We start from the raw sequence: 27037 nt of genomic DNA, 5'->3' as shown, positions 1-27037 counted from the left end.
GTTGGAAGGGACCTTAAAGATCTAAGCAACAATTTGAACGTGGCACTATTCCTTCACTAAATCTTACATCTATTTTGGAACAAAGATAGCACGATGTATTTCAAAGCTGCACTCCACAAGGTCGCTGCTCCGTAAAGTTGTACAAAAAGTACAAAAGTTAGAGCATAGACTCCCAGAAAAGCGCTTCCTCTGGTCACAGCATCTCCTCTCAGGTGATTGCAGCACAACTCTTCCACAGGGAGAAACCTCCCATCTTGCTCTTTTGGTGTGATAGTGAAAGCTAAAGGCCATCACAGAGACACTTCTACTGAGAGGCAGCTTTTTATGCCACAAAAGAGGAAAGATGCAACTATCCTATCAGGGTAATAACCCACCAATGCTCTTCCTTCACTTGCCTCCAATTCCAGTGCAATGTTCACACAGTTGAATTTAAAGAACTGAGACAAAGCTGCTGAAGCTAAGCTTGTACATAGTGAATGCCACCCTGAGACAGCAGCCAGTACAGCAAGAACGAGGAAGTCCTCAGCAAGGAGCATCTTTCACTGAGTGATCATGTGTCTCAACATTGCACAATTTTATGTCATTGTACTGCTCAGAAATCAACAAGCGTGCAGAAATGATGCATCATTTCAGATGGCAGAGGTAATTTTTTTCTCATCTTTGCACCTTCCCATGCAAATTTCAAGACAATTTTTTTAGTAACACCATAAAACTTCCACCACCATGGTTTTTCTCTCTGTTTGCCAAAAGATTTCCCATTTTTCAACAGATCTCTACAATGTAGAAAAAAAAAGCCAGACTTCTCCAAGATTCTAAACCAGAAGCAACTCTCATTTCATGTAGACAGTAAAATTGAACAAAAGTGACTGGAAAATCCTATAAAATTGACCATTCGTTGCCTTTTAGATGCCTCTATATTTATCTCAGTGGTTTATATTTGGCTACAACACTCTTTCAAGGAAGCTGCTGCTGTCTTTAAAGCAAAGCCTGAAGATACAAAGAACCTACAGTTTCCACAGTGCTTTGTTCCATGGTTAATTTGTCCTTACTGTTCAAACCTCACACCCTATTTCTACCTTGAATTCATCTGACTGTGGCTTCCAGCTTATTTTTATGCCCATCTGCTCAAGATGTGAAATGCTTTATTTCTTGGTATTTCCACTTCCATTGGGGACTTTCTACTACACAGGCAAGGCATCTCTGATCCTCTTCTGATAAAACCAAAGAGACTAAGCTCTTAAGTATTCTGAATTAAGATCCTTTAGTCCAAAATTGCACTGTAATACAGCTAAAGAAACATGGTGCATTTCAGAATAATAACAATAATAATAAAGATTATTATTTCTAGGAGTCTGTGCATTGAAAAGCAGCTATAAGAACTTTAGACTGAGTCTGCTGCCTCCATACCAGCGTTATGGTAGCGTTACAGCAGTGTCTGGACAGCAAGGATTAACATGATGTGTGGTTACATGAATATATGAAGGCTGAATAGCAATGGGCAAGCAAGATTTCCTGCCTCTGTAAAGAATACTTTGTGCAGACACTAGAACTGAATGCAGATGAATGTGGAATACTGGGTATTTTCATGCAGGAATGGAATTAAAAGGCTGAATGACAAGTTTTATAGTGTGAAGCTTATGAATAATGACTTACATGTGTTAATGGATTACAAGTACTTGTTGGCTGTGTATAGCTAGTTATACAAGACAAAGAAGCCTAGTTGTAAAGGAAGAATAGGACTTCCCAAGCTTGCTGGAAAAAGGCATAACAAGAAAACGCCAGGATGATGATATCTAGGAAAAGAGAAGATGCGATTTCCTAATAGGGAGGGCAATTAATAACAAAAACTAAGGAAGATGAGTACTCCTTACTTGAAGCTTCTGAAGTCAGATTACTTGTCCTTCTAAAAATATAATTAAATCCAGTTGCAGGATACCACAGCTAAAAGGTTCACAAAAGCTTTCTCCAGCTTTGGAGAAAGTTTAAGTCTTTTTTGTTACCTGGCACTGTGGCTGAGAGAGTGTAAAAGGGAGGTCTCGCTATATAATTCCTTTGTTCTCAGGTACCCCCTAGACATCCAGACCTGGCCACTGTGAGACAGAATACAAACTAGACAGACCTTCAGCCTGACCCAGTGCAGCCTTCCTTATGCTGTTCATCCCATTCCTTCAGAGGTTACAAGGAAAAGAGGCCAGCTTTGCAAAACCCTGATCATCCTCATAATACTGGCAGCTCTGCTTTAAGACAATGAATACACTGGGTCACACACGCAGGGGTCAGCAATACTTTTTCCAATTACTTTCTGCAGATATATGTATTTTGCATCTTTCTTTCATATAAATGAAGCTGTACCTGTCCATTTTCTACTTCTACCAATTCTTTGAGTTGGTGCAAGAATTCTCTTTCTGGGTGTGCCAGTTGGCACGCTATTCTCAACACGCTACAGTCACACTAACAGCCAGGTCTGCACTTGGGAAGAAATTTTACCTGCGTTAAAATTGTGATGTACACTGAGGGTTCCCTATGTCTCCACAACACAAGTCTGTATGTTACCTGACTGAGGGCTCCAGGAACTGGTGCCAGTTCAGTCTCACCTGCCTGTGAGTCAGTTTACTTCCTTAAACAATGAGATGCTTTGGTATAGTTAAGAGGTTACGTTCTCTCTCTGTGCCAAGCTCTGTCCTTGTACTGAGTAAAAATTAATGGCTTAAGAATCTTGTCTTGCCTTCTGTAAAGCAAGTAGCCCCTTATGTTTTATACTCTAAGAAACTTTACTGCATTTTAAGGTACAAAAGCAGGATGTCTCCAATGCAAACACAAACTGGAATAGAAAGCAGTATTACAGTGAAAGCAGAATTTTGTCCTCCTTTGATATTTCCCTAAAATAGTATTACTTCTATAACCAATACCCCTACTGAAGTACATTTTCTGAACAAATGACTGGTAGCAGCCTTTACTTTTGTTTCACTGAAATTTTTCTGGTTCAGAAACTGATCCTGAAGACAACAAATCAAAGTTCTTATCCACTTTACAGAATTTCTTTTCAGATTCCTGGCACATATGTTGTGGTTTTTTTGTAGCATGTTCTTTCTTCAGTGCAGAGGGGGATTACAGTGTTAAAAAAGACACACAATCACTCTCACTGCTGCCCCTCCACCTATTTCCCTTCTCATCCTCTGCCCACCGAGCAGCTGTCCACAACATCCGCAAGGTAACAGCATGAGCTTCTGCAATTTGAAGGACAGCACTAACCATCTCAGTGTCATTATTCAGGAATGGTAGCAAGACACACCTCTGCACAGCACAATCACGAAGCTAATCTATCATTCGGTAGCACTACTCCCAGCCTCTTATGAGTTTCTCTCCAACTATTGTTTTGCTGCTTTCTTTGCTCTTTACTGCACCTTATCTTAAAATCATAAAACCATTCTTTTAATTTGCACCTCTCCAGTACCTACTAAACTGGACCTTAAGCCTCACTAGAGCTCATTGGAACTACTGGAAACGTGCAAAGAACAGCTACTTAAATGTGTTCCTCCCAGCTCTTTCTCTTCCACTGAATGTGCACCTTCTTGCCACACATACACAAAATTCTTTTTGCATAAGTGTCATTATGAGCTGGTCTCCACAATCTTTGAAAACTTGGGGGAAACTGCATGATGTGACAGGGGCAAGAAGGGCAGTATATTGTGCCTCTTTCTAAAAAGGGATTGAGGACCACCTGGGGAATAACAGACGAGTGAACCTTACCTCAGTCCCTCATAAGTTTATGGAGCAAGTTCTGGAAGCCATTTCCAAGCATCCAAAGGACATAAAGGTGACTAGGAACAGGCAGCCATATTTAACAAGGGAAAATCATACCTATTAATCTGACTGCCTTCTAGGATGAAATGACAGGCTCTGTGAAGGAGCAGAGGGCAGTGGGCACTGCTTACATGGACCTCAGCAAGCCTCTCATTGCAGTCTCTCACAGCATCCTCGCAGCCAAATTGGGGAGCTATGGACTGGACACAGCCCAGTATGAGAGGTCAGTGAGAAATGGGTTGAACTGTCAGGCTCAAAGAATAACAAACAGTGGTTTGAAGTGTACATGGTGGCAAGTTATGAGAAGCACGCCTCAGAAGACAATACTGGGATCGATGCTGTTCAGCATCTTCATAATGATGTGGAGAACAGAACAGAACATACTCTCAAAGAGAGAAGGAAAATATGCCATAGACAGGGGGAGCTGCTGATATGATAGAGGGCGGGGATACCATACAAAGGGACCTTGACAGACTGAGGAGACAGAATCCTCCTGAATTCCAACCAAGGTAGATGCAGATTCTTGTACCTGGGACAGGTTTAAGGAACCTGCCTTGGAGGAAAAGAGATGAAGCAACGAACCCAGTTCATTCATTTAAGAACGCTGCAAGTATTCAAAACTGAATGAAGCTACTGGAGTATGAAGATGAATTTAGATAAACACCCTGGAGGAACAAGATGAAACATGACATGTGATTCATATAGCTTGTCTGCCAGTCAGGAGAATCAAATTTGGTTGAGAGCCTGACTGACCTACAAATGGATTCCAGTGTAGAAATAGGAAAGACAGGGAAGCTACAAGAATTTAGGTCTCCCAGCACTTCCAGGAAGCTGCCATAGCCAGAAGCATGATTAATCAAGACAAGGCCTGCTGTAGTTACTCTTCAGTAGCACGACAGGTACATTCAACCTTTAAAGGCAAGGAGGACCTCCTAGGAAGCTTACAACCTTAGGGCTTACTCAGATGAACAGTGCCACTGACCTCAATAGGAAAAGCTGATGATAATTTATCTTTCACTGCCCCCAAAGGAAAATCATGCAAAGTCTGGTGTCCTTCCTCCCAAGAGGGAGATGAAGGCTGTCAATTCCCTAACACCTCTTGTAAAGGTTTTAAACTGTCCTGCCACCACAAAAGAAACAGTATTGCTCTGAAGAATACTTAGAATATATCTTGCTGTATCAGAATTGTTCTAAAAAAGGGGAACATAGAAGACCAGATTTTAAAACTGCAACTAAACGCTTGGTAACTGGAATGAGTCCATTAAATAGACTCAAACCAAGAGAGGTTGTGGAAGAGCCTTCATGAGATAAACACTGAATTGCACAAATGCTCTTTCAGAGGACCACTCCTTGCAAGTTGGGTTACAAAGCTCTAAACCAAAAATTTATTTGCTGGCTGTCAGGAGAATGCGACCACCATTGCCTTCACTGTGCTCACAAGTACAAGACAGACAATTGCCTACTTTTCAGGTTTCCTTCCTCTTTATAAATTCTAGATCACAGGCCCTCCAAGTGTTTAGACTTCTTCCATTACCTCTCAAGCATCACTGAGCCAAGTGCTCCAAGTACAAAATAAGACAATCCAAGGGCTGCTTTAAAACAGGAACACTCCTCATTCCACAAAGCCTTCGCTGCTTGTCCCATAATCCAAACTGACCTCTGTACACCTTTGGCAAGGTAAAAAGGCTTTCCCTGTTCTAAATAGTTCTAAAATGTACCACTAAAAACAAAATAATATTTTGAGGGGGATTTGCATGGGCAGATCTGACAGTTTGCTTGGGCTGCGAAATACAAATCCAATTTGGATCTCTCCCCAAGAATAAGTAGGTATTAGGGGATCAGACACAGGCCGTGTGTCTATAATGTAACTGTATTTGTCAATCATGATTTAGACTGAGCTGTTCAATTTTTTGTTTTGTATATGTTATGACCATTTAACATATTAATACATAATTAAATATAAAACACTACCTTATAGCTTTGAAATCAAATCTGTCCCTCAGCTATTTGATTTATAAGGGAGAGGCAAACACTGTAAAACCACTAAAAACACTGCAAAAAAAAAACAGTAAAAACAGCGCTAACTGCACCTTCGCATTCAAAATGAATTTTACAAGCTTCAGTTGCCCTGTCTGGAAGCTCCACCCAGAGAGAAAAACAAAAGTAATTGTGTGCATACAAATATGTCCTATTTTTAAAGGACTTGGGAACCCATGAGGCCACGGGCCCTTTGACATGTGCTATACAGGTATATATCCTAAAAATTTAGCCCAAAATAAATTCCAGGCAGAGTAACTCAATAAAAGTACATGTAATGCGATCATGAATAGATGAAAAAGAGGGGAGAAATCACTATCCGTATATTCTGCGAGAGAGAAGGTAACAGAGGACCAAGTGAAAGCATTACAAAGAGAACAGAATCTCTTCTGTGTATGCTGCAGAGTAAAGTACAATCAACAGCAGGTGGAGACACCTCCAACAGATAGAGCAGACAATGCTTTTTTGAAGGGAGTGAGAACATGAGACATATATGGTCTGATCAGTACCAAGAAGGTTTTGAACACAAGTGACACTTCAAATGTTTTTTTGTTGTTGTTGTTGTTCAGTTACATGGTAACTTCGATGGAAAATGTCCTGGGAAATGCAGACAGTCTCTTTTGAAGTTAAACACTGAGAAACAGAAGTTAGATATAACCTCTACCATACTTGAAGGATATTTGAGGGCCCAGGTTCCTTTCCATGACACCAGCTTGCACATTTATGTCCAAGTGGTTCTTCCAAATCCTTATCCAGTAGGAGATTTAGGAAAGAACATGCAATACACAAAGCAAGATGAAAGACATTCAGAAGACGGGAGAAGGAAATGGACCGTGCTGTCAGTGAGCCTGGGGCAATTTCTGAATGGACAAGCACTGTATTTGCTTCACTAGAAGCAACATAGTTTGAGTTCATTCACACATGGCCTAAAAACATTCTGCTACTACAGAATTCAGGTTCCATGTTTTATCTCGTTAGCATTCCCTCCTAATTCCCCAGCCAAGAAATCTTCCTGGCCTTGGAGAAAGCAGGGGGACTTTCACACAGAAAATGCCAAATGCAGTAAATAAGCAACATGTCCATGGATGAATATAGATCAAGATCTGAAAATCCAAAAGATTCTGTATACAACCCAGCACATAGGAGCTGGCATCAGGGAAGGAGATGAATGCATAATAAATACAGCAATAGCAAGAACAGTTTAAAAAGTCACCGCAGTCCCAACACTGATTACCTTTTTTTAAACACAGATTCACAAACATCGTTTAGATATGCGGGGCACGCAGATCTATCTGGATGACGGCACGCATCACGTGCCGATACTGAAGATATCACTACTGCCAAACAAGATGTTTGATGAAGACATACACCAGAGTCAAACACTCCCAAAATCCAGCAAGCTTTTACAGTTGCAATGGTTTCTTTTAGCTGTATCCGGGGCTCTTCTCTGGCGGCATTTTAAAAAAGTTAGTGGAGGCAGCAATAGTGGCTTTCTCAGCTGCTGGTGTTTTCCCTGTCCACTCAGAGTTCTGGGATCTCAGGGATGTTGTTGCTGGTAGGTCTGACTCTGCAGCATCCGTGTGCACAGATAAAGTCGCTGAAATATAAAATTGCAGGAAAGGGGGAGCAGAGGAAGAGAATAGGAAAAGGAGATTAAAAAAAAAAAAAAAACAAGTTAGAACAAGTGATTTCATGGCAAACTCCTCATATATATCATTACTTATATAAGGGTGCTATTGATTGAGTTCCTGCAAGTTCTGCCCCCTCCAAATTCTTTGAAAGACAGGTTCTTGAGGGCATTAGCATCCTTGCCCTGATGATTCCCACATTTAGAATTCCAAGCTACCACTAACCAGTCCCCTTAGTCAGAGTTCCTATTGAAAATCAACAAGTGTCTGAAAACTTGACAATTTTCAGGTTGAAAAGCTCAGTTAAAGAAGAGAACATAGGTCACCACCAATACCAATGGTACCATGAACCTCCACATACATCCAATGTGGTAAATCAGACTATTAGAACAAGAAGCTACCTGGCTAAGCAAGGCTGCAATCCATTCCCATTTTCTCAATACAAATGCTGCTTCAAAATGGGACAGGCTATAATTAGCAGGAAGGATTTGCAAATCCACAGCTCAACCAACCAGTAACCCAAATTTCTAGAATGATTGCAAGAAAACCTAGAAATATGAGAGTTTGCTCCCATTCTCGGTATCCTGAATCACAAGCAGAACAGAGTAATGTAATAATTGTGTTTTTATTACAAGCTGCTTCTGCTGCTCTGCAGTGGATGGAAGATAAAGAGGCCATAATAAGCCACAACTAGAGGACTGACTGCTTTGAAGTTTAAATAAAAAAATAGCATCAAGGGCTGAGGTTCCACACTCAGTAGACCTGGATCCCAACAATCTTGCTCGTGCACATCCAAAACAGTGAGTCATTTCCACACAACCACAACAACGCAGCTGATAACAGCACACACAGTGTTCTACTTGTAGCCCATTGATTTCCTCCGTCTGAACATTCCAAAAAAAAAAAAAAAGAAAAACTAAGCAAAAGTCCTTAAGCTAATAATCACCACCGATATTACACCACTAGCAGCCTCCCCACTTGGGCTCTTCATCTTTGATCAAAGGAAAAAAAAACAGGCTTCTTATTATGGGGTGCCATCACAGCATGGGAACAAGCAAATGCATTATCAAGAAATAAAGGGCAAAATTCACTAAATTGCCACTACTCAGACTGTTCTCTAATACGCAGTTTCAGAAGCAGTTGTTACCTTTTAGAATTTTTTTAATTACTTTATAAGTATGAATGCACCTCAAGACAGACAAAATCTATTTATGAGGATTTTTCCTCCAGACTCCCCCCTACAGTAATAAGTGAATAAAATGTGAGTTTCCACACACACTGCTACGTGTGTAAGGTGACTAAAGCACACAACTGCTGAACACCTCAGTGGAAAGCTGGACAATTGTTCACTACGTATTTCATGACCATCTATACTTGTGGTCTGCTCTGAAAAATGGAAGACAGATGTGACAATCTTCATGAGATCCCTTTCAAGCTAGAGAATAACTACAATGAGAAGGAAGTTTTACAAAGCATTTTTTGAGACAAGCTCTGCTATGCCCCAGGGGACATTATTCCAAATATATCTCACTGAAACTGAGTTTACTGAATACAAGGACACTACCCTTGTGTTTTGAAGCCCCTAGCCTTAGATCACTGAAAATCTGAAGGATTTTTATCACCATAGACTTTCCACTTCCCTAGGCATGGTTGCTGGTCAATAAATTGGATGAACTTTTCATCTAATCCAGCACAGCCACTCTTTCTCACCGCCAGATTTTCTTATTCTACTGCCAAACTACACCAGTCAGACTTTTGTTCTTGCTTTGTGGAAGCCTCATGCTTTAGGGCTCTCACACTGCTGAATCACGCAGCACAGAAAGCACGAACTTTAATTTTCGATCTCTCTCAACACTTGCATGTGACAACTTATTTTTGGTAGTAACAGTCATCCCCTGACGTGCAAATGAATTTTGAATTTTCTGGCAATTTTTTTTGTTGCTCTCAGCATCCAGGCCTTTTTCCAAAATGTTATTCTTCAACCACAGCTGTGGTATTTAGGCTAATTAGTCTCAAAGGGTGGACAAATAATGGAAGTTTAATGCTGTAACAATAGAGACCTAGGCACTTCTGCTACAACAATACATGTTTTTTGATGTTTATACAAAGGTCTCTAACAAAGCATCCTTTACCAGAACCCATAACTACTGTCATAAAAGCATGTGAGAAGACATGGAATAAACCTAGCTTGCTTGGCTCCCATATAATCCTATCTCCAGCTCCCTTCTCTCATTCCTGCAATTAGAAGGGAGCTAGCATCTACATCTCATATTCCTTTTATTAGCATCTTCTGATTTCAGCCAAATTCAACTCAAAACTTTCAGTGGATGGCGGTGGCAGGGGAGGCGACAGGGGAAGATTTGTAGCTGCATGTTTAAGAAAGAAGCTAAATTCATCACAATGACAGGGGAGAGTGTTGGCAGAGATTTGAGCTATTTATTCTTTTAGGAAAATCCTATAAAGAATGACACGAGGAAGCCTCTATCTGCAGTCTTGTTCATCACACTAGTGAGGAGTCCGATAACAGATGTATGCAGTAGCGTGATTTAGTGCCGGGAGCTGGCCCCTGATGTGTATTAATACAGCGGCAAAGCGGAACGAGCCCCTCTTCATCACTCATCTCTATAAAAGAGGTGGAATCCGAGATGGCCCGATGTTCGGCAGAGCAAGCCCATTTGTTCTGCTGACTGATGGAGCCAGCTCAGGCTGTGTCCTTCACCTCCATGGGGCACTCAGGTTGCAAAAAAGGAGATCACTGAAGCAGGACCTGGTCAACAAGTGAGACGGGAGCAGTTGGACTCAGCTAAGAATCTATTTAAAAGTGAAGAAATCCAACACTGCGTATGCATGCAGTGACAGTCATGGGCTTGCGTTCTGATTCACCCATGTTTCATCTTTTGAAAAAGGAGTAAGACACCACAAACAGAGCCTCTGTAGTGAGAAAATGAGGCTGCCATGATTCCTCAGGGACAGGGGAATCCAGGGTAGGACATTTATGTAGCGATGAGTAAATGTATACAAGACAGAAAAATCTCCATCTGCCTCACCAACGTCTAACAAGTCTAAGAGGCTTCAGTTAATTCTACATTACTGCAGAGTAATCCTGTGTTAGTGTTATTTCTTCAGACATTAGTCATTCTGCAGTCAGATCACCTTCGGTGGAAATAATATCAGTTTTTAGAAGTTTCCAAGTTACATGCCCAGGTTGTGCTCCAGCTGCATTTGAGAGACTGCTGTGGAAAGTTAGCTAGGACTCAGCTGCAGTTACCCTATCACATGAGTGTCTTTCTGCAAGCACTGTAGCAAACCCTGCCCATCTGTTAATGTTGCTGGGGCTGTTTTTATAAACAGGGTGTAAGGCAGAGCTCTTTACCATTTCTACCTTTAAAGATCCTGCAGCACTTCTCTCTTGATGATCAGCACAAGCAGCTTGCCCAGCTTCCAGCAACTACACCCTCCTTCCTTAATTTGCAATACTGTTTTTCTCCCTCATCCTCCCTAAAAGATTGTCAGACATCTGTGCTATATTCCATTGCTGAATTCCACTCCAGATGCAGCTTCAGCTCTGTAAAAAGATGCTCACTATACACTCTGCCTAATCAGTTAAGTAAAATGTACATAATATTTTGAAACATGCATGCATTAAAGTAGAAGCTCTCCCTATAGAGCATGACCAGCAATGCAGTACAGAAGTTACACTTCGAACAAAAACTACACAGACAGGTAAAAACATCTCATAATGAGACACTAGCATTCATACCAAGAAAACCTAATACCTCAGAACTAAAATTCTGTGGCTACCATACACAATTTTACTAACCCTTTCACTTCAGAAGTCTGAGTACCCTAACACGGGATACTCAAAAGCTAGGAAAGAACATCCTAAATAAACCGTCAATAACAAGTAACACTTCTGCTGAGTAACAGATTATTAATGTTCTTTTCTTTTTTAATATGGAACCTTTTAGGCAGTCTGCACTCCAGACCTATGACTTGAGAGAGAGGACAACTTTCTTCCCTATTTCATTATTCTACTGTCTACCACCAGCCCAATGAAGAAACCCAAACCTCATTTCCCTCTATTCATCACCAATTTCTTTGGCCTTCATGGTTTTCACATCACTATTTTTCCCATCAGTTCACCCAATTCTTTGTCACTGGATTACAACCATAGTTTCTTAATCAGCTAGTTGCGAGAACATCAGTCACTTGATAGCAGGCAAAATATTTTAAGAGGTGGGGTAGGCTGAAAGGCCAGAAGTCAGTCTCCTAAAACCTTCTGTGTTCTGTGGATTTACACTTTTAAAGATTCTGATGAGTAATCACTTTCCAGAATTAAATCATAGGAAAACACTACACCCCCAGAGCAAGAAAAAGAAAAAAATTGACTACTTTCACCCACAACAGTAAGACAACTCCAAGGGAGTTAGGTCTTCTCAACTAATGATCATATAAAAATTACCATATTTCTGCTCCTGCCAAAGTGTCCAGAGGCACCCTGAAAAAGGGCACAAAGCCACCAGCTAATGTCAGCTCAACACTGAAGGCACACACTGTGTACACCAATCACCTTCTTATTACCATATACTGCATAATTTAGGAACAGTGGAAATAACACCTTCTGGCAAAACAGATTATTAGCCCCTGCACAGTGGAGCATTAAGTTACCTTACTATAACTACATTATGAAGGATTTGTTTACTTGGCAGCTTTTGATGCTCCACAAAACACACATGATATTCTCTTACATGTTGCCTTTCTCACACTTGTATTTTTAGTTTCAAATCAAGGTAATGCTATTTTTGACTGTTCTGACTCTGGCACTCTGCCCAAGAGGGACTCAACTTTAGAAATGCTGGCAGACAGATAAATCCAGGTTACCTGATGTTGGGCTGGATGTGGAGGCTGCAGCTGGCTTTCGTTTCCTCTTGATGTCCCTTGAGCATGGTGGTCCCAGGTGTACATTTGCTTGCCTACAGAGAAATTAAAACAGCCAGTTAAACTCTGTTCCAGCATCACCTTCCCTTGAAACTCTGGCCAGTCATCCTCCAACCCTCCTCCACAACACCCTCTTAATCAATAGTTAATGTGAACCAAGAGCTTCTCAGGGAAGTTTTCCTCAGATTTTTTGTTAACATAACATTATGCTCACACTTCTTTTAAGAGCACACAAACATAAGCTGAGCAAAATAATAATTATTTCCTAGCAATTAAAGGATCTAGTTTTGTATTCACTTTTAAATAACCTTTGCATAAGTAAAGACAAGATCAAGCAGAGATATGAGACACCCTATCATTACTTCTGTACAAGTCTAAAAAACGTCTGCAAGGTTGCATTGAAGAAATTACAAGACATTTATTCCCTTATTCAGAAACTAGCTTAAACTTATTTAAAACTGTAGTCATCTTACGAAGTACGTATAGTCCAAGTGTCCATGAATACTATTTCCACTATGACTGTAAGTTTATATAGTTAGAAATGCAAAACTGTTTCACGAATTTTCAAAATCATGATTTCCTTATAGAAAGTGCAGTGAAAACAGCTGGATCTGGCTTGCAGTATCATCACCTCGCTGCACCTGTAAGATAGCTGAAAGGCATAATCTGTCCCAGTCATATCAGCTGTTGAGTCTGAAGCCTACCAATGACCACTTTATTAACCCTTTGCCAACTAAGAAGAAACCTGCCTTACTAGGACATGCGTGAACAGAGCCATCCTCCAAGTTCTAGACCTAGGAAGAACTGAGGTTTAATTCAGAAAAGACAGTCTTGGCAGCAGTCCAGAGAACCTTCTCAAATACAATCCATAATGAATACAAATGCATAATTTAGCAGTGATGTTGGATTCAAACCCCTGCTTTGTCTGAGATAACAGAATTTCTTTGGCAAGTTGTTTGGTTGCTCTCTGCATCAGATGTGATGTGACAAATGCAGAACTGCCGTGCAAATAAAAACCAGTAAAGACTGTAAGGTGTTTACATCATGTAAAGATTAGAACCATATACATTTTGACAATTAAGTGATGAAATGCTTCTGTCTTTAAAGCTTATTTTGATTTCTTTTCCTGAACATTTAACATTTATCAAGTGCTGAAAACTTTTACAAATAGCAAGAGGGAAAGATTGCAGCTTCATACCTCCATGCCAAAATTTATTTAAAAAAAAAAAAAAAATTGTAATATATACAATTTCAGAAGCTGAATTCATGCAAATAGGAAGTTTCCTGTTGTAGCTACATAGAACAATGTAGGGAAGCACAAAAAATTCCCTGTGCAAGCCAAAACTATAAATTGTTTGAATACTACTGGGTCTATCTACTTACCTGTAACAAGCATGCAATCACAAAATAAGAAAGAAAACAACAAAATAGCTACTATTCTGTATTCTCAACTACTATTTTGAAGTTCTACATGATTTGTAAACTTAATTTGACATTAAGTAGTTTACTTTTTTTTTTAACCTGTTATATTTTAACCTGTATATATTTTGTTATATTTCACTAAGGGCCAATTTTTCAAATCCTTGATTTCTGGGAGCACATATTAACATAATCAGAACTAAAGGCTTGCAAAAATACCAGCACAACTGGAGACTGCACGTACAAATCCTTTGTTTATACATATAAATGACTAACTTGTAAGTGACCTCATGCATGCTAAAAAAAAATATGCTTTTGTACATGGTTGTGATAGTGGCCAAATAGTATTTTGGCACAGTTTTACAATGTATTCTGAAACATTTAGGCACACATAGCCCAAGGAAAAGATAGTGTCAATCAAGTGGAACATCAGGTTTTTATTTAGCATCACTGTTACAAGATTAGATTACTAACTAGATGACTTTATGATTACATACAACAAACCAAATAATCTTATTATATAATAAAGAAAAGATTCACTTTTAATTTTATGAGCTTACACTACATAAGCTAACTGATCCTTGGCAGATAATCACTACAGACTACAAAGGAAGTATGCACAATCATTTCTAAGTGACTTTATGCAATTTTTCCCAGTTCACAAATGTTACAGCTAAATTTAGAATTAGAGCTCCTGGTTCTCAGATCCGTGCTCAGACCATATCTACCTCTACCTCACAATTGCACAGAACGAAAGAAGAAAAAAAAAGTCTGAGAATCTCAAAATCCCTTCTTGTACTAAAAATAAAGGCAAATTGTACTCCAGCTGGAGACTAGTAGCAAGGATGCTGAATCTATCAGCCCTGCCTCTAACACACAAAGGCTCAGAGGTCATAAATTGCCTCTGTAACGTGTATTTCGTTCAGGTTTATCCCTTATTGATCACCCACAGTCCAGTTAGTAAATCAGGAACCTATTGATTACTCACTGGCTCTGACTGCCCTGGTGGTAAAAGTGTCAGTTTCAAGTAGTTGGTGCACTTTACGGGCACCGTAAATCTGCATACAGGGAATCTCCAGGTGGTAGGTACCTTGGGAGAGGGAGAAAGAAGAATGCACACAGGAATGATAGACCTCATTAAGACACGGACAGGAAGGGTACCTGAGGCACATTTTATGAAATATGCTTTCTTTGGTAGCTAATACACCTTTCAATTTCTGTTTACTAACCTAAATACAGGTGCTATATTGGTAAGAGAATAGGTTGGCAAATACCAGTGTAACATCAGACTCTTAGAAACACCACCACCAAGAAGGTAAGGCAGTGGGCATGCATAGCATACCACCTAACATCGGACAGGCTGAACTATGAATTGTGAAAATCTGTTACAGGCTGCAACGATGAATTAGTTGTTCTGTGAAAGGTAAGTTTAAACAACTCTTCTGTACAGTTCAAAATGACTCAGAAGTAAAACAGAACAAGAACAAGAGGAAAGGATGACTGAAAATACACATTGGTACACTGTCACAAGCCTCTGTGAAGAAGTCAGAGGTACAGAGCTTTGTGGGATGACAGATTTGGGCCTAAACTGAGAAAGCCGAATGGTACTTACTCCATCCTTACTGGCTATTTCTTCTGCTAGGATTCTATAATTTCCTTGGTGTTGCACAAACAACAACAAGTAAATAATTGCCTGATAACTTTTGGACAATGGCTGGTGGATCATAAGTAAAAACAAGGTTGCAGTACTCAGTCTCTGTTGGATCCAACAGGTGACCACAGAAAACCTACCTTACAGTCCAGAAAGGACTGAAATTCTACCCTGGGAAGAGAGAAAGTAGAACAGATCTGGAGACACAAAGAAGGCTCCAAAGTACAGCCTGGGTACCTGGGTAGCCACAATATATCCAAATCAACACTGTGACCTCTCAATAACAGGAGATAACAAAAAATTACATATGTACAGAAAAAAATGGTTTTCTCTGAAAAAAGTATAGTTTGTTTCTGACAGTGATGTGCTTTTATTTATTTATTTTTAAAAAAAATCATAAGCTAAATCCATATTTCCTGGGTAATTCCTTATCTTTTGATTGTACCATAGCACCCAAGGTATGTGTGATTCTGCATGCAGGTCACACTGGAGAAAAAGCAGGCTTTGCTATGCACAAAGCTGGGATTCGTTGTTGTCTTTAGTGTGTCAAAAGGATTTTGAGCAATGCTTTCTTTTTCTCTTTGACATACTTATTCTATGATGTTTTATTTTTATTTTCTTTAAAGGAACTGTAATTGCATACACCGGAGTCCTATTTCACTCCTACAGTTCAAGCTGACTGCATGTTGGACTATCAGGGTCATTTGAGCTTGTTACTGCTTAACCCTATCATAGATTTAAAAATGGAAAATTGTAGGTTTTAAGCCTGGCAAACAATATAATCCGTGGAAAACAATGTCTGCACAAGCAGACACAAGCTCACAAAGAACCTGACTGAACAGGATCAGGCCTCTCACACCTTAGTCTGTAAAGTGAAGTCTAGATTGTAAAACGATGTCCACTCAAAATTCAGAGTAAAATACAACTCAGTCTCGTAACAGAGGCCTCTGAGAAGATCCTGCACAGCTAACTGTGACAGTCTGTGGCCTTCTTGGAAAGGGGTGGCGTATCAGACACCTGGGGGTATATGCCTCTTGTTGTAATCTCACCATTATTCAGTTTCTCTGCTGACAATCTTTATTCTACCCCGATCCCTGGAAGATGCAGAGCACGTGGATTGTGTAGTGAAAATAAGGTAGCCATTAATCTACTGTCATACAAACAAGGGGTGCTATTATCCTCATGTTAAAAGTAAATGTTCAACAAGGAAACTGCTACCAAAAGAATTCCACACAGCCCAGCTGTTGCAGTTGCGATGCTGAATTCCCAGCAAACATAGGCCAAATGAAAGGTTCTTCCTCTAAGCCCTGAAGTGTTACCTGAGGCTGTTTATGGTGGCTTCACAAAATTAATAGTAAGAGCAGAGTTCCTCCTCCTCTTTGAAACTATAGACCCAGCTGGGCACCAAAGTCTGATCTGCACACAACATTTGTAAATCAATACAAGTTGCTCATCCAGTCTGCATATAAAGCTGCCATACAAGTAGCTCCTGTTACCACATCACAACGCTGATATTTGTCTGCAGCAGTCTCCTCTGCCCTGCAGAGCCTCATGAGACAACTGCTAGAGCACATTTTCAGATTTCAAAATCACTAACAGGTCAGTCCACTTCCTAAATCGTATGAATGTCACAGGCCTTCATGCAGCTGCACTCTGTTCCCCAAGTAAGCATTCTAACAAGAGGGAACACATTTTTTTCTAGTTTCCCAAGTAAGTGTTCTGAATAGAGATGATGCGATCCCATACTGTGTTCACTGTTTTCATACTGACTCATGGTACGTGTGCCAGAAACAGCCCTAATATTTGCCAGGCCTGCTGAGTACATGGATTTCACAGTGGCAACATACTTCATAGAGGAAGAAAGAGATAGTAAGTAAACAAGATTCTGAAGCCAAGGGGAATTTATTTTTCACTCCGGAGAATTAGGATTCACCAAAATGGAAGCATTAGGCCTTAGACAACTGCGTATGACACTAGGTTGATAGCTGCTGTTCACTGCATGCCTGTCAGAAGAATTCAGTTATATCCCCAGCTGGAATATTAGCTAGGCTTTAGAAGCAAAGGAAGACATGAAAGTGTTCTGGCTAAGTGGAAAAAATAGAAATAAAAATTTGAGAGAAAGATGCCTAAAGCAGTCAACAGCAAAGACAGTTTTATATACAGACATTCCAGGAAGATGAAGATGTGTGGATAGGTCACATGAAATGAGCAAGATACTGTCCTGGTCAAGTGGGACAGCATGAACTCGGAAACAATCATTCACTCCTTCAGCTATCTCAGGAAAGGCTTGACATTGCAGGCAATTCCTATACCTCCATATGCTTGTGTAAGAGGCAGAAATGGAAAAAAAAAAAAAAAAAAGTGATTTACTTAAACATGCATATTTCTATAGCTGGAACTAGAATTAGGGACCTTCAAGCCTTTCCACTCTAAAAGCACCAACAAATCAGGGTTTGGAGCACCTGGCAGCTTACTAGATGATCACCTACCCTTTTAGATTTCTATCCCATGTTCCAGGAAAGATTCAAGTCTTGCTTCTAAACCCAGTTAAGCCTCTAGGTTTATGGTTAATATTAGTTGAGAGGGCATGCAAATGATGTACTCCTCATTTCTTTGAGGATTTAGCTGAACTGTTCAGAGGTCTATCTAACGTAATTCTTCAAATCTTCATCTTGAACTTCTACTTGCCATCTCACTGGGCACTGAGGTCCACTTTTCTTATAAACTCCGGTCAGAGCATTTAATTAAGTTTTTCACCCATAACCCTGTTTTCAAGGCTAGACACACCATAAATGACATTAGGGACAATTTATCATCTTCTACCTTCCTCTCTTGTTCTACCTGTTATTAAAACTTAAATTGAAGGGAACATTGGCTGTAGGCTCTTCTGAAACTCCGATCCTGCCTCAGTGGAATAACATTCCACCAACCCACAACCTGTAACATCTTTCTACTGATAGAGCCATTGGATACCCAGAATCTAATAAAATTCTGCTTGAGCCTGTACACAATCCTTTTCAGGAGAGTTAAAGACTTAAAGAAGAAAATTCTGTACAGACCACTCCTTTCACCCAGAGAGGGAAACAGGTAGAGGGTAAAGAGGGGAAGGATCACTTGGGCTGTCCACGCAAGTCTCTGCTTGCCTGCTTTTAACAGCCTGCATCGTCAAGCAGAAACCTTAACAGACAAGACATGATTAGCAAACGCTTTGTGCTCTTAAAGGAGAGTAATTATAGGCATGTGAAAAAAGGAAGAGATCCCCGAGGTACTCTTCCTTGCATGCCTCCCGAGAGGCAGCAGGGCCATTAAAAATTCCATGATGAAGAGGAAAAACAGCCTGGGAACAGCCAGGAGGCAATACAGCAAATTAATACACCAGCTGTCCCTTGGGAGGACTGCAAGAAAGCAGGAAACTCTCCTTGCTTCACAAAATAAAATTATACCACTAATGATAACAGTCACCACACACACAAAACTGCTTCTAATGATGGGTGTGAAATTCCCAGTGCTATGCACACACTTTGAATGAAATCTCTTCTCATCACAGACATAAAGCAAGAAAGGTAATCTTGGTAGTGTACAATTCACACAGCCTTTCAAATAAGACTTCCCAAGGAACCTTCCACATAGAACTTCCTCCTTGACACTGAAAAGCCTTTCTTGAACGCCCCCATCTGCGCTCAGTATTCTGAGCAACAGATCTGGTTAAATGAAGCACTGGGTTACCAGTGACATGCTGCACTTCCAGATGAACTGCACCAAAATCCACCACAGAGGAAAAGAAAACATTTCCACTGGAGAGGACAGACTCTACCTGGTAGTTATGCTCCATTGGACACATCTGTGATAGCAGAAGCTAAGCAGAGAGGTAGTTTTCCATCAAGCACTGGGCATCAAGTTGAAGAAATATCATCAAGACAGGTTCTTCTTTAATGTATTTCACAGAATTCTCAGGAAATTAGCACCCCCACCCCATTCTGACAAATCTCTGAGCAGAGTTTCTTGAGGACAAGATGCAAGCTGTTAGGACCTTACTAAATCATAAAATACTAGAATTGACTCCATCCATGAAAAAAGAGGAAGAATTAACTGGGGCTCAATAGCTGAACAGAGCTTACAGAGATCACCTGAAATTCCTGTAGGAAAACAGACTGCCAATGGACTTAGCTCTTGAAGTACCTAAAGAACTACTATTAAGAGAACATACCTGTGGAGGAATCAATTTCCTTCTGTGCCCTTGGCAGCATTTTTACATAAAGCAGGCACCTCGCACTAAAGAATTCAATCCCTGCCACATTATGGGGCCATATAACATTTTTTATTCTTACCATAGTTGCCCTCCACTCCCCCAACCCCACCAGAGATGTGCACATTTGCCACTATAAGAAGGAACTGCTTTCCTAAATGACAGGCACTTAAAAATGCAGTCACTGCTAGGATGAGACAAGCAACTTCTCTGCCAACATTCAGTAACAATTCATTGGGGATATTGTTTGTCAGGACTGCAGTCACCTGCTCCTTAGAGGAAGGAATCAAGCATATGTCCATTGGTTAACTAGACTATATATGCAGTAAAACCAAGCAAACATGATCACTCCAGCTTCAGAAATCTCTTACAACACTCAATAGTTTTGGAAAAGCCCTTCACTGATCATCATAAAGGCAGAACTTTGCTACAGTCAAATTTGTGGGCAGGAGCTGTCCAGATCTCCTTTCCAGAGGACAAACACCAAACAGCTGGTCTCACCTGTAATTTCTGCATAACACAAAGTGAAACACCTGAGTCAAAAGAAAGGTTATCCTCACTGCAGATGAAGAGATCAATTAATTTTGCTTCACAGGCGCAAAACATCCCCAGAATGGGGCAAAAGCACAGAAAGGAACCAATTTGCTGATGCACAATCTTCTGGATTCTTTTTATTCTCATCCAGCTGACCGTTTAAGAGTTGATTTCCCTCCCTTCCCCCTACCTCCCCTTCCAGCTTTAGCATGCTGGCTACAGCAGCATGAGGTCATGGTGCGACATCACAAAATTCCCTGCAGTAGCCAGTGGGAGGAGAGGCTTTGCTGGGTGGGTGCCAAGCTTCAGTTTATAGACACATACAACCTCAGTACATTTTTCATGCTCTATTTGCTAATTAACAAGGGGGAAAAAAAGCCAGGAAGCTTAAAGTCCAGACAGTTCTTTCAGATTTGATCCTTCGTACGAGCACGTAAGCAGAGCTGTCCCCCAAGCAAGTCTGTCACATTGTATAGTGAAAGAGCTCAACCTTACCTTTAAATAGTCACCTGCAGCACAAGAACAGGAGTCACCTCCAAGACCAAGACCACCTCCAACACTTGGATTTCATTTAGGCTTAGTCAGCAAAAGGTGCCCAAAGAGCATGTTAACCCCAACCACGCAGATTCAGATGTTAACCCCAACATTTGGCCAGACCAGATCTAAATTGCAATAGAGAAAGATACCAAGCCACTGGAGGTCACCTCAGGTGAGTTCTGAATCTGTTCAGAGGGTCTATTTTAGGCACCCAGGAGACCAAAACGCCTCAGCAAAGCACTCACACTAGTCTGTCAGCACTTTCCCTTTCATCTCATTCTGATTTGAATATTGGGGAACAATACTGTGCCCATTTGCACCTACATAACAGACTCGCAGCAACTCGTTGCACAATGAAAAATAGAACACATTTATTTCTAAAAAGACCGTATACTCTGCCTGTCTGTCACACAAAATATTTCAATATGTCCTGAGTGCTTAGAGTACTGAGTCTGCCAGCTAAGCCGCGTTGGTATGTTACATGCTAAGTTTGAACACAGGCCTCGCAAGGAAAAGTGCATTAACTTCCAGGCCAGTGAGTAATGTTCAGACTGCATAGTGCTCCTGAAGGGAAGTACGGGAGGGAAGTCAGACAACCCCAACAGAGCAGAGCAAGGGAGTTACCTGGCGGTGCAGTGTGCTGGTGAGCATCTTCGGTGGGAAGCATCAGCAAGCACATCCAGAGAGTACAGAGGAGATAATGGATTGAACTGGAAAGTCAAGAGATTTTATTTAAGCAAAGTGTTAAAGGAAATAGTCTCCAGATACAGCTGCTCAGATCTACTCCCTGTAGTTGTTCATACAGTATAAGGAAATCTTTTCAAAATCCCAATGGATGAGCCTAGGTGAGAACTGACTCTCAATTCAGATGAAAAGTTAGCACAGGGTGCAACAGGAAAAACTCATAACCATCTTCTCCCAACAGACAGCCCTACAGGCACACTTTTCTTCCACCTCACATAATTACATATGCTGGTTGACTAAGAGCATACTTGAAGAGCTCTACTGCTGCATACCACAAGCAAAAAGTTCTCCTCCCTGTAGTGAAGCCCCCTGTCCACATTCATATTGCAGCATGAAAAGTCACTGCTACAAACAGTGCAATCACAGAACTTCCCAACAGTGCCGATATTCCCGGTGGCCATACGTGTCACTGAAACAGATCTCTAGAAGGCTCAAGGCCCACCAGGCTCAGTTCACAACGAGCTCCCAATTCATTCCACAGCAAGTGAGCTGCTCCTCCCATTCACAAGCTTCCCTTGCAAACTGCTTAAAACGATTTTCTGAAACCACGTGTGGTCAGGCTAATCTTGCATCCTTTGTAAGATATACACTAGACAAACCCTAAAGGCATCAAGCCTGTGCTTCACTGTAGAAAACATAACTCTAATATATTTTTTATGAGACAGGAAAGATATGGAACAAATCTACTCATAAAATGCACATCAAAAGCTTTGTTTGGTTCACGTAGAAGATTTAGAGTGGTCTTCGGTCTGGGGTGCCCACGTTACACTTCCATTCAGGGTCTCCTCTTTGTTTATAATTCACACCACAAGCAAAAAATTCATTCCCATCTGCTTTGCAAGGTGCTTCACCAGTTCCCAGAACACTTGTTCTTGAATTACTAGGGTGACTGGTACATGCATTTCTGGATAGGGATAATCCACAGCTGTAGAAGACCTCTCGTCAGAAATGCTTTATGCTAGTCAAGAACTCAGTACTGGGCCTTTGCCTTCAAACTTTCTGGCAGAGAAGAGGTACTAAGTACAACAAAGCTTCCGTTATTGGTAAGCTCCTCCTTAAATTGGACTATTAGTTTATCATCAGTGAAATAACACCACAGCCGCACAGTAGGGGAGAATCACCAGTAACTCTCTGCAGCTGCTTCAAGTTCAGTTATGAAAAATAAAACTGATTTATACGGGTCATTTGAAAGCTTACAGAGTTATCATTCTTAAAAATATAAAAGTGGTATGTGAAATGCTGCCATTAACAAGAAACGCACAGTTGCACAAAGGCCTAGAAATTACTTTGCACAAAGGCATGGAAATAATTTCTTGCCATGTATGTATTTATAGTCACCTGAAGGGTAAAACAACTTTCAGTCCTAGTGTTCACCAATCAAAAACCAACTTGCAATGGAGCAGAAGGGAGTGTGCAGTACAAGGAACACTGTTACAACATGACCGCTCAATTGGAAGTTGTTTTTTTCTTTGCTTGCTGCTATCAGGAACCCGTGCTCTTACACTGTAAGTAAAAAAGCCTCCTACCACTGAAGCTATGCAAGATTTACATACAGAGAATACAAAACAGTATGAGTACCTACACAAGAACTTCAGTCAGTTAAAAGAGTGCCTATTTCTCTTGCTAATCACCTCTTACTTTTTCCTGTTACAGTTGTTTATTCAATTAGTCAGGTGACTTTTTTTTTTTTTTTTTTACCCATTCTCTGTTGAAGAGACTATCAGGAAAAACAAAGCATTCAAAAAGAGAAAAATGTTCCAATTATTATAGAATTTTATGAGGCCAAAGTTCCTCCTGCCAAGAGTTACTTTCCCTCCCACTCATTATTGGAGAGGTAGGCATATGCTAACCTGAAACAGGGAGATAAACAAAAGGAGTTTGTGAGCTATTCAGTTCAAACAGACAATATAATGCTAGTGACATGAGTTGCATTCAAAGCCCAGAAGACATGAGTTACTAAAACAAGAAGGGACAAGGCTACCTTACCTCACGTGCAAACGCCACAGTGTGAGGGAAATCAGAAGCCAGCACTTTGTTCTTTCTAGAGAGAATGAAACCAAGAAAATAAAAAAAGTAGAGCACAGTCAGCTTACCTGGTTGCGATCTCTCTTCCCCATGGATGGTAACCAAAAACTGGAAGGAGGCAGTCGAAAGGACAGGTGGGAGCAACGCCAAGGAAGGAAGGAACACAGGGAAAAATGAGGGTTGAGGATAAGGACAGAAGGGCAAGAGAAGGACAAAGATGGAGGAAGAAAGAGAAAGATTAAACATCAATAAGACTCATTAAAAACAAGAAATTTCAAACCCAGGGAAGAGAACTGGATACCAGCAGGTGGTGAATCAGGCTGGACCCACTGCACTACACTCAGGAGGAGCCACCTTTACTGCTTTTACCTAGCTGTAGCCCAACAAGAACAACATTAGAGAGATGCCAAGGAATAGGCACCATGTCTATTTCCATTGGTGGCTACAATTTTAAAACACAAACTGGGGAAGGAGACAGAGAACACCAAAGAAAGAATGCAATTTCACTACTGCCTTGTCAGCATCATTTCTACAGTCAGGGTGTGTAACAATAGCGTGAGTCCACAAAGAAGCTTTTTAAATAACTAACATACAGGGCTCAATCTTCTCACACTGTGCAGGAGATACGCAGTTATTACAATGGCACAGTGTAAGAGAGGGGGAAAGAAAAAGCTGACTGGATCCAAAAGGACATTTGAGCAGTGTCAACATACTAGGGCAGCCTAGTAACTAAAGAGTCAGCAATTGCAAATAAGAAAACAGAGAAGCTGTCAGCAGAGGACTGTCTCCCATTCAGCAGGTGACTGCATTCTTAAGTTACCCCAAAGCTCTTCATTCACAAAAGGGAAGAGGACCCCGTAGTTCTTCCTCCCCTCCCAGAGCTCTACCCAACAGCTGTTAAGGGCCTTACTCTTTCTGGCGCGGATCACTAACAATATGACCTAGCCTCTCGGTGCCCACAGTGCTCATGGAGGTCTCCTGAAACACAAAGACAGGTAAAATGTTGCAGACTCATGCAATGAGCAGACCTAAGTTTGCTACTGCCCATAAGAATAGATCTTGCTCCCCTAGCCCACTCTCAGCTAAATTTACTCACCCTCTCCTTTTAGAATCTCAACCTAGTTGATTTAGTTAATTATAATGGCAGAAGACCATTTGGTTTTTATGTTGTTGCCATTGTTATTTATTTATTTTACTGTTTTAGCTACTACATTTGCTTGCACAGGGGTGCACAAAGGACTGAACCAGCATGAAGTATGCGGCACAAAGATGCAGTGAAGAACAGGGAAAATGGCTGAGGTATGCTTGTTTCCAGTTTGCTGGTGTCAGCTGAGCCAGGCACAGGCTGAGAGGTCAGGACATCACACTACCCCACCCTACTAACAGAAATCTTCCTCACAAAACTGCATCCAGCCTCTTCAACCAAAGGGGAAAGGGACTCACAAAGAACAGGTGAATGAAACAAGGAGGAAGCATAAAGTTTGCCCTTCCTGAAAACAGCAATTTAGCATGAGGACATCTAGCATCTATAAAGAAAAAAGTATATCCAATGAGAAAGGACTTGCTCTGGGAGCATGTTTTTCCCTGCGATTCACTGCCCTGTGTATGGCTTGAGGCTGGTGTACACATACACACACAGCCTGAAGCACCAGCTGTTCATATCTGCATAGCAGCTCCCTCCAGGAAAGAAAAATACTTTGTGGTAAGGGTGTGAAGATGAGGGTAAAAGGTTTTCTCAGTTAAGAATGTTCACGGTTTCACTCCAGGTTACATAAGCAAAACACATTCAAAGTTTAGGGGGAGTAGTAACAGCAGGGGTAAAAGATGGGCTATTTGTTATAGCAGGAAAATTATTAACTGAAAGTGCCGTAATGTTTAAATTTACGGTTTATTACTGTGTAAATTACAAGCCGTACTTTTGGTAATTAGCAGCTCGCTGGCGGGGAGCTCTGAATGAAACTCATTATTTATGATTACAATTTAGAGAGAGATGGGGAAGGGGGAGCAGTGACCTCCGCTGCAAATGACAAAGATCCCTTTAAGGTGATGAAGATGAATTAAACAAGTAAATATTATCCTTCTCATTTGGATCATTAGAGGTGCTGCCAACAGGCCCAGCCACTTGCAGGTGGCCTGAGGAACCCTACCCAAAGCCAGGCTCTTGCCTGCTGAGGATTCATATTTTAAACACTTGTTACAACTAAGCAAGGTGAGTGGAAGGAAGAAGGGACAAACAAGGATCTTCAGGTATGACAACAGCTTCTGAAGAAGAAATCCCACTCGCCTAGAATCCAAGCCCCTCTAACACACCTTAGAGTTAACAAACTCTCTAAAGCCAGCCAATTCAGAACATAAGCAGCTGTCTTCAAGATCACGTCCCAGTAAAACGTAACATAGCAGACTCTCAGAAACATCTTTTATAGTACACAACTGCACTCCACACTCCAACATCCAGACCAAGCATCCAGACCATCTGCCAAGTATTGTTTATTCCTTTAAGAACAGGATTAGCATTTTTGCCCTATGCTTATAAAAAATGGTTAATGACCATAAAAAAAAAAAGGTCAATGGCTTTGGGTAACATTACTGTATATACCCTTTCACTCTATCTCATCACTAAAATTGGAACAGCTAAGACCACCTGCTTCTGCAGTCATTTATATCAGTTTTCTTCCCAACCTAAAATTTTACCTTCCTTCAGCTTTTGGTTACCTCTCTGCCCTTGTACTCCTAAATTACAGGCATGTAAAAGTCTCATGCTATCATTATTTTCCCCTACTTACTGTCTAAATCTTCTTGATATTTATTTTCTTTGTCATTCATCTTCAGACCTCCTATCATACTGATCTTAGCACTAGTCAACCGTCTCTGCCACTCCAAGCCTGTCTCAAAATCCACTTGGTTGCTCAATCAACTTTCAGCAGTGAAAACATTTAACCGAATCAAAGACTGTATGAAAAAACTGCACAGGGCTCCCTTTCTGCAGGAAAGGATTCAAGTGCAGTCTTAGAATAGCACTTCAGCAATAATCAGCATTGGAAATACAAATGAATTATCTTGCAAAAGGGAATACCTTGCCAACAAGTCTCCTTCGACCTTTTCGGAGACAACGGGCAGCAGCTCCTGGAAGGCGATTCAGGCGAGCATGAAAGCCTGAAAATCAAACACAGGAGAACTGAAAATTCTTCCTGGTAAAACAGCCAGGAAAAATTGTTGATTCAGTGGTCAAAATAGTATTTCTGTCTCTGTTTCTCAATCCACATGAAGTAAATATGCAATTTTATTCACAAATCAAAAACCCCATTTAAAAAAAAAAGACAGCTGATAAGAGGAATAATGAGTATTTTTGTCTTCTACAGTACTAGTGCAGCTATTTTTAGCTAGATTATTACAAACAGATCACTAATATCAGTTTATGTTGCAGCACCTGTGAATAAAATCTACTCATCATCAACATCAAAAATTCACAATCAC

General features: G+C 40.7%; 1 protein-coding gene across 11 annotated transcripts in view; it reads right to left on the bottom strand.

Annotated features, from left to right (window-relative positions):
• Nucleotides 1-1030: 1030 nt before the first annotated feature.
• Nucleotides 1031-27037, bottom strand: part of GPATCH2L (G-patch domain containing 2 like) — a 36717-nt gene continuing 10710 nt past the window's right edge. For 4 of the 11 annotated variants that reach the window (XM_082761433.1, XM_082761429.1, XM_082761432.1 and 1 more), the window contains exons 5-10: nt 26637-26716; nt 24474-24541; nt 23525-23579; nt 21419-21504; nt 12351-12442; nt 1031-7438 (exon numbers count right to left, since the gene is read on the bottom strand). In XM_082761433.1, coding sequence (XP_082617559.1) covers nt 7266-7438; nt 12351-12442; nt 21419-21504; nt 23525-23579; nt 24474-24541; nt 26637-26716 — 554 coding nt within the window. In that variant the 3' untranslated portion in view covers nt 1031-7265. Of the gene's footprint in view, nt 7439-12350; nt 12443-21418; nt 21505-23524; nt 23580-23631; nt 23672-24473; nt 24542-26636; nt 26717-27037 lie in introns of those variants that run through there. The other 7 variants (XM_082761435.1, XM_082761431.1, XM_082761437.1 and 4 more) reach the window with 6 other exon arrangements.

Source organism: Aythya marila (assembly GCF_965140915.1).
Source record: "Aythya marila genome assembly, chromosome: 5".
Taxonomy (NCBI): domain Eukaryota; kingdom Metazoa; phylum Chordata; class Aves; order Anseriformes; family Anatidae; genus Aythya; species Aythya marila.
The sequence above is the reverse complement of the archived record's forward strand: the minus strand, read 5'-3'. Positions and strand labels throughout refer to the sequence as shown.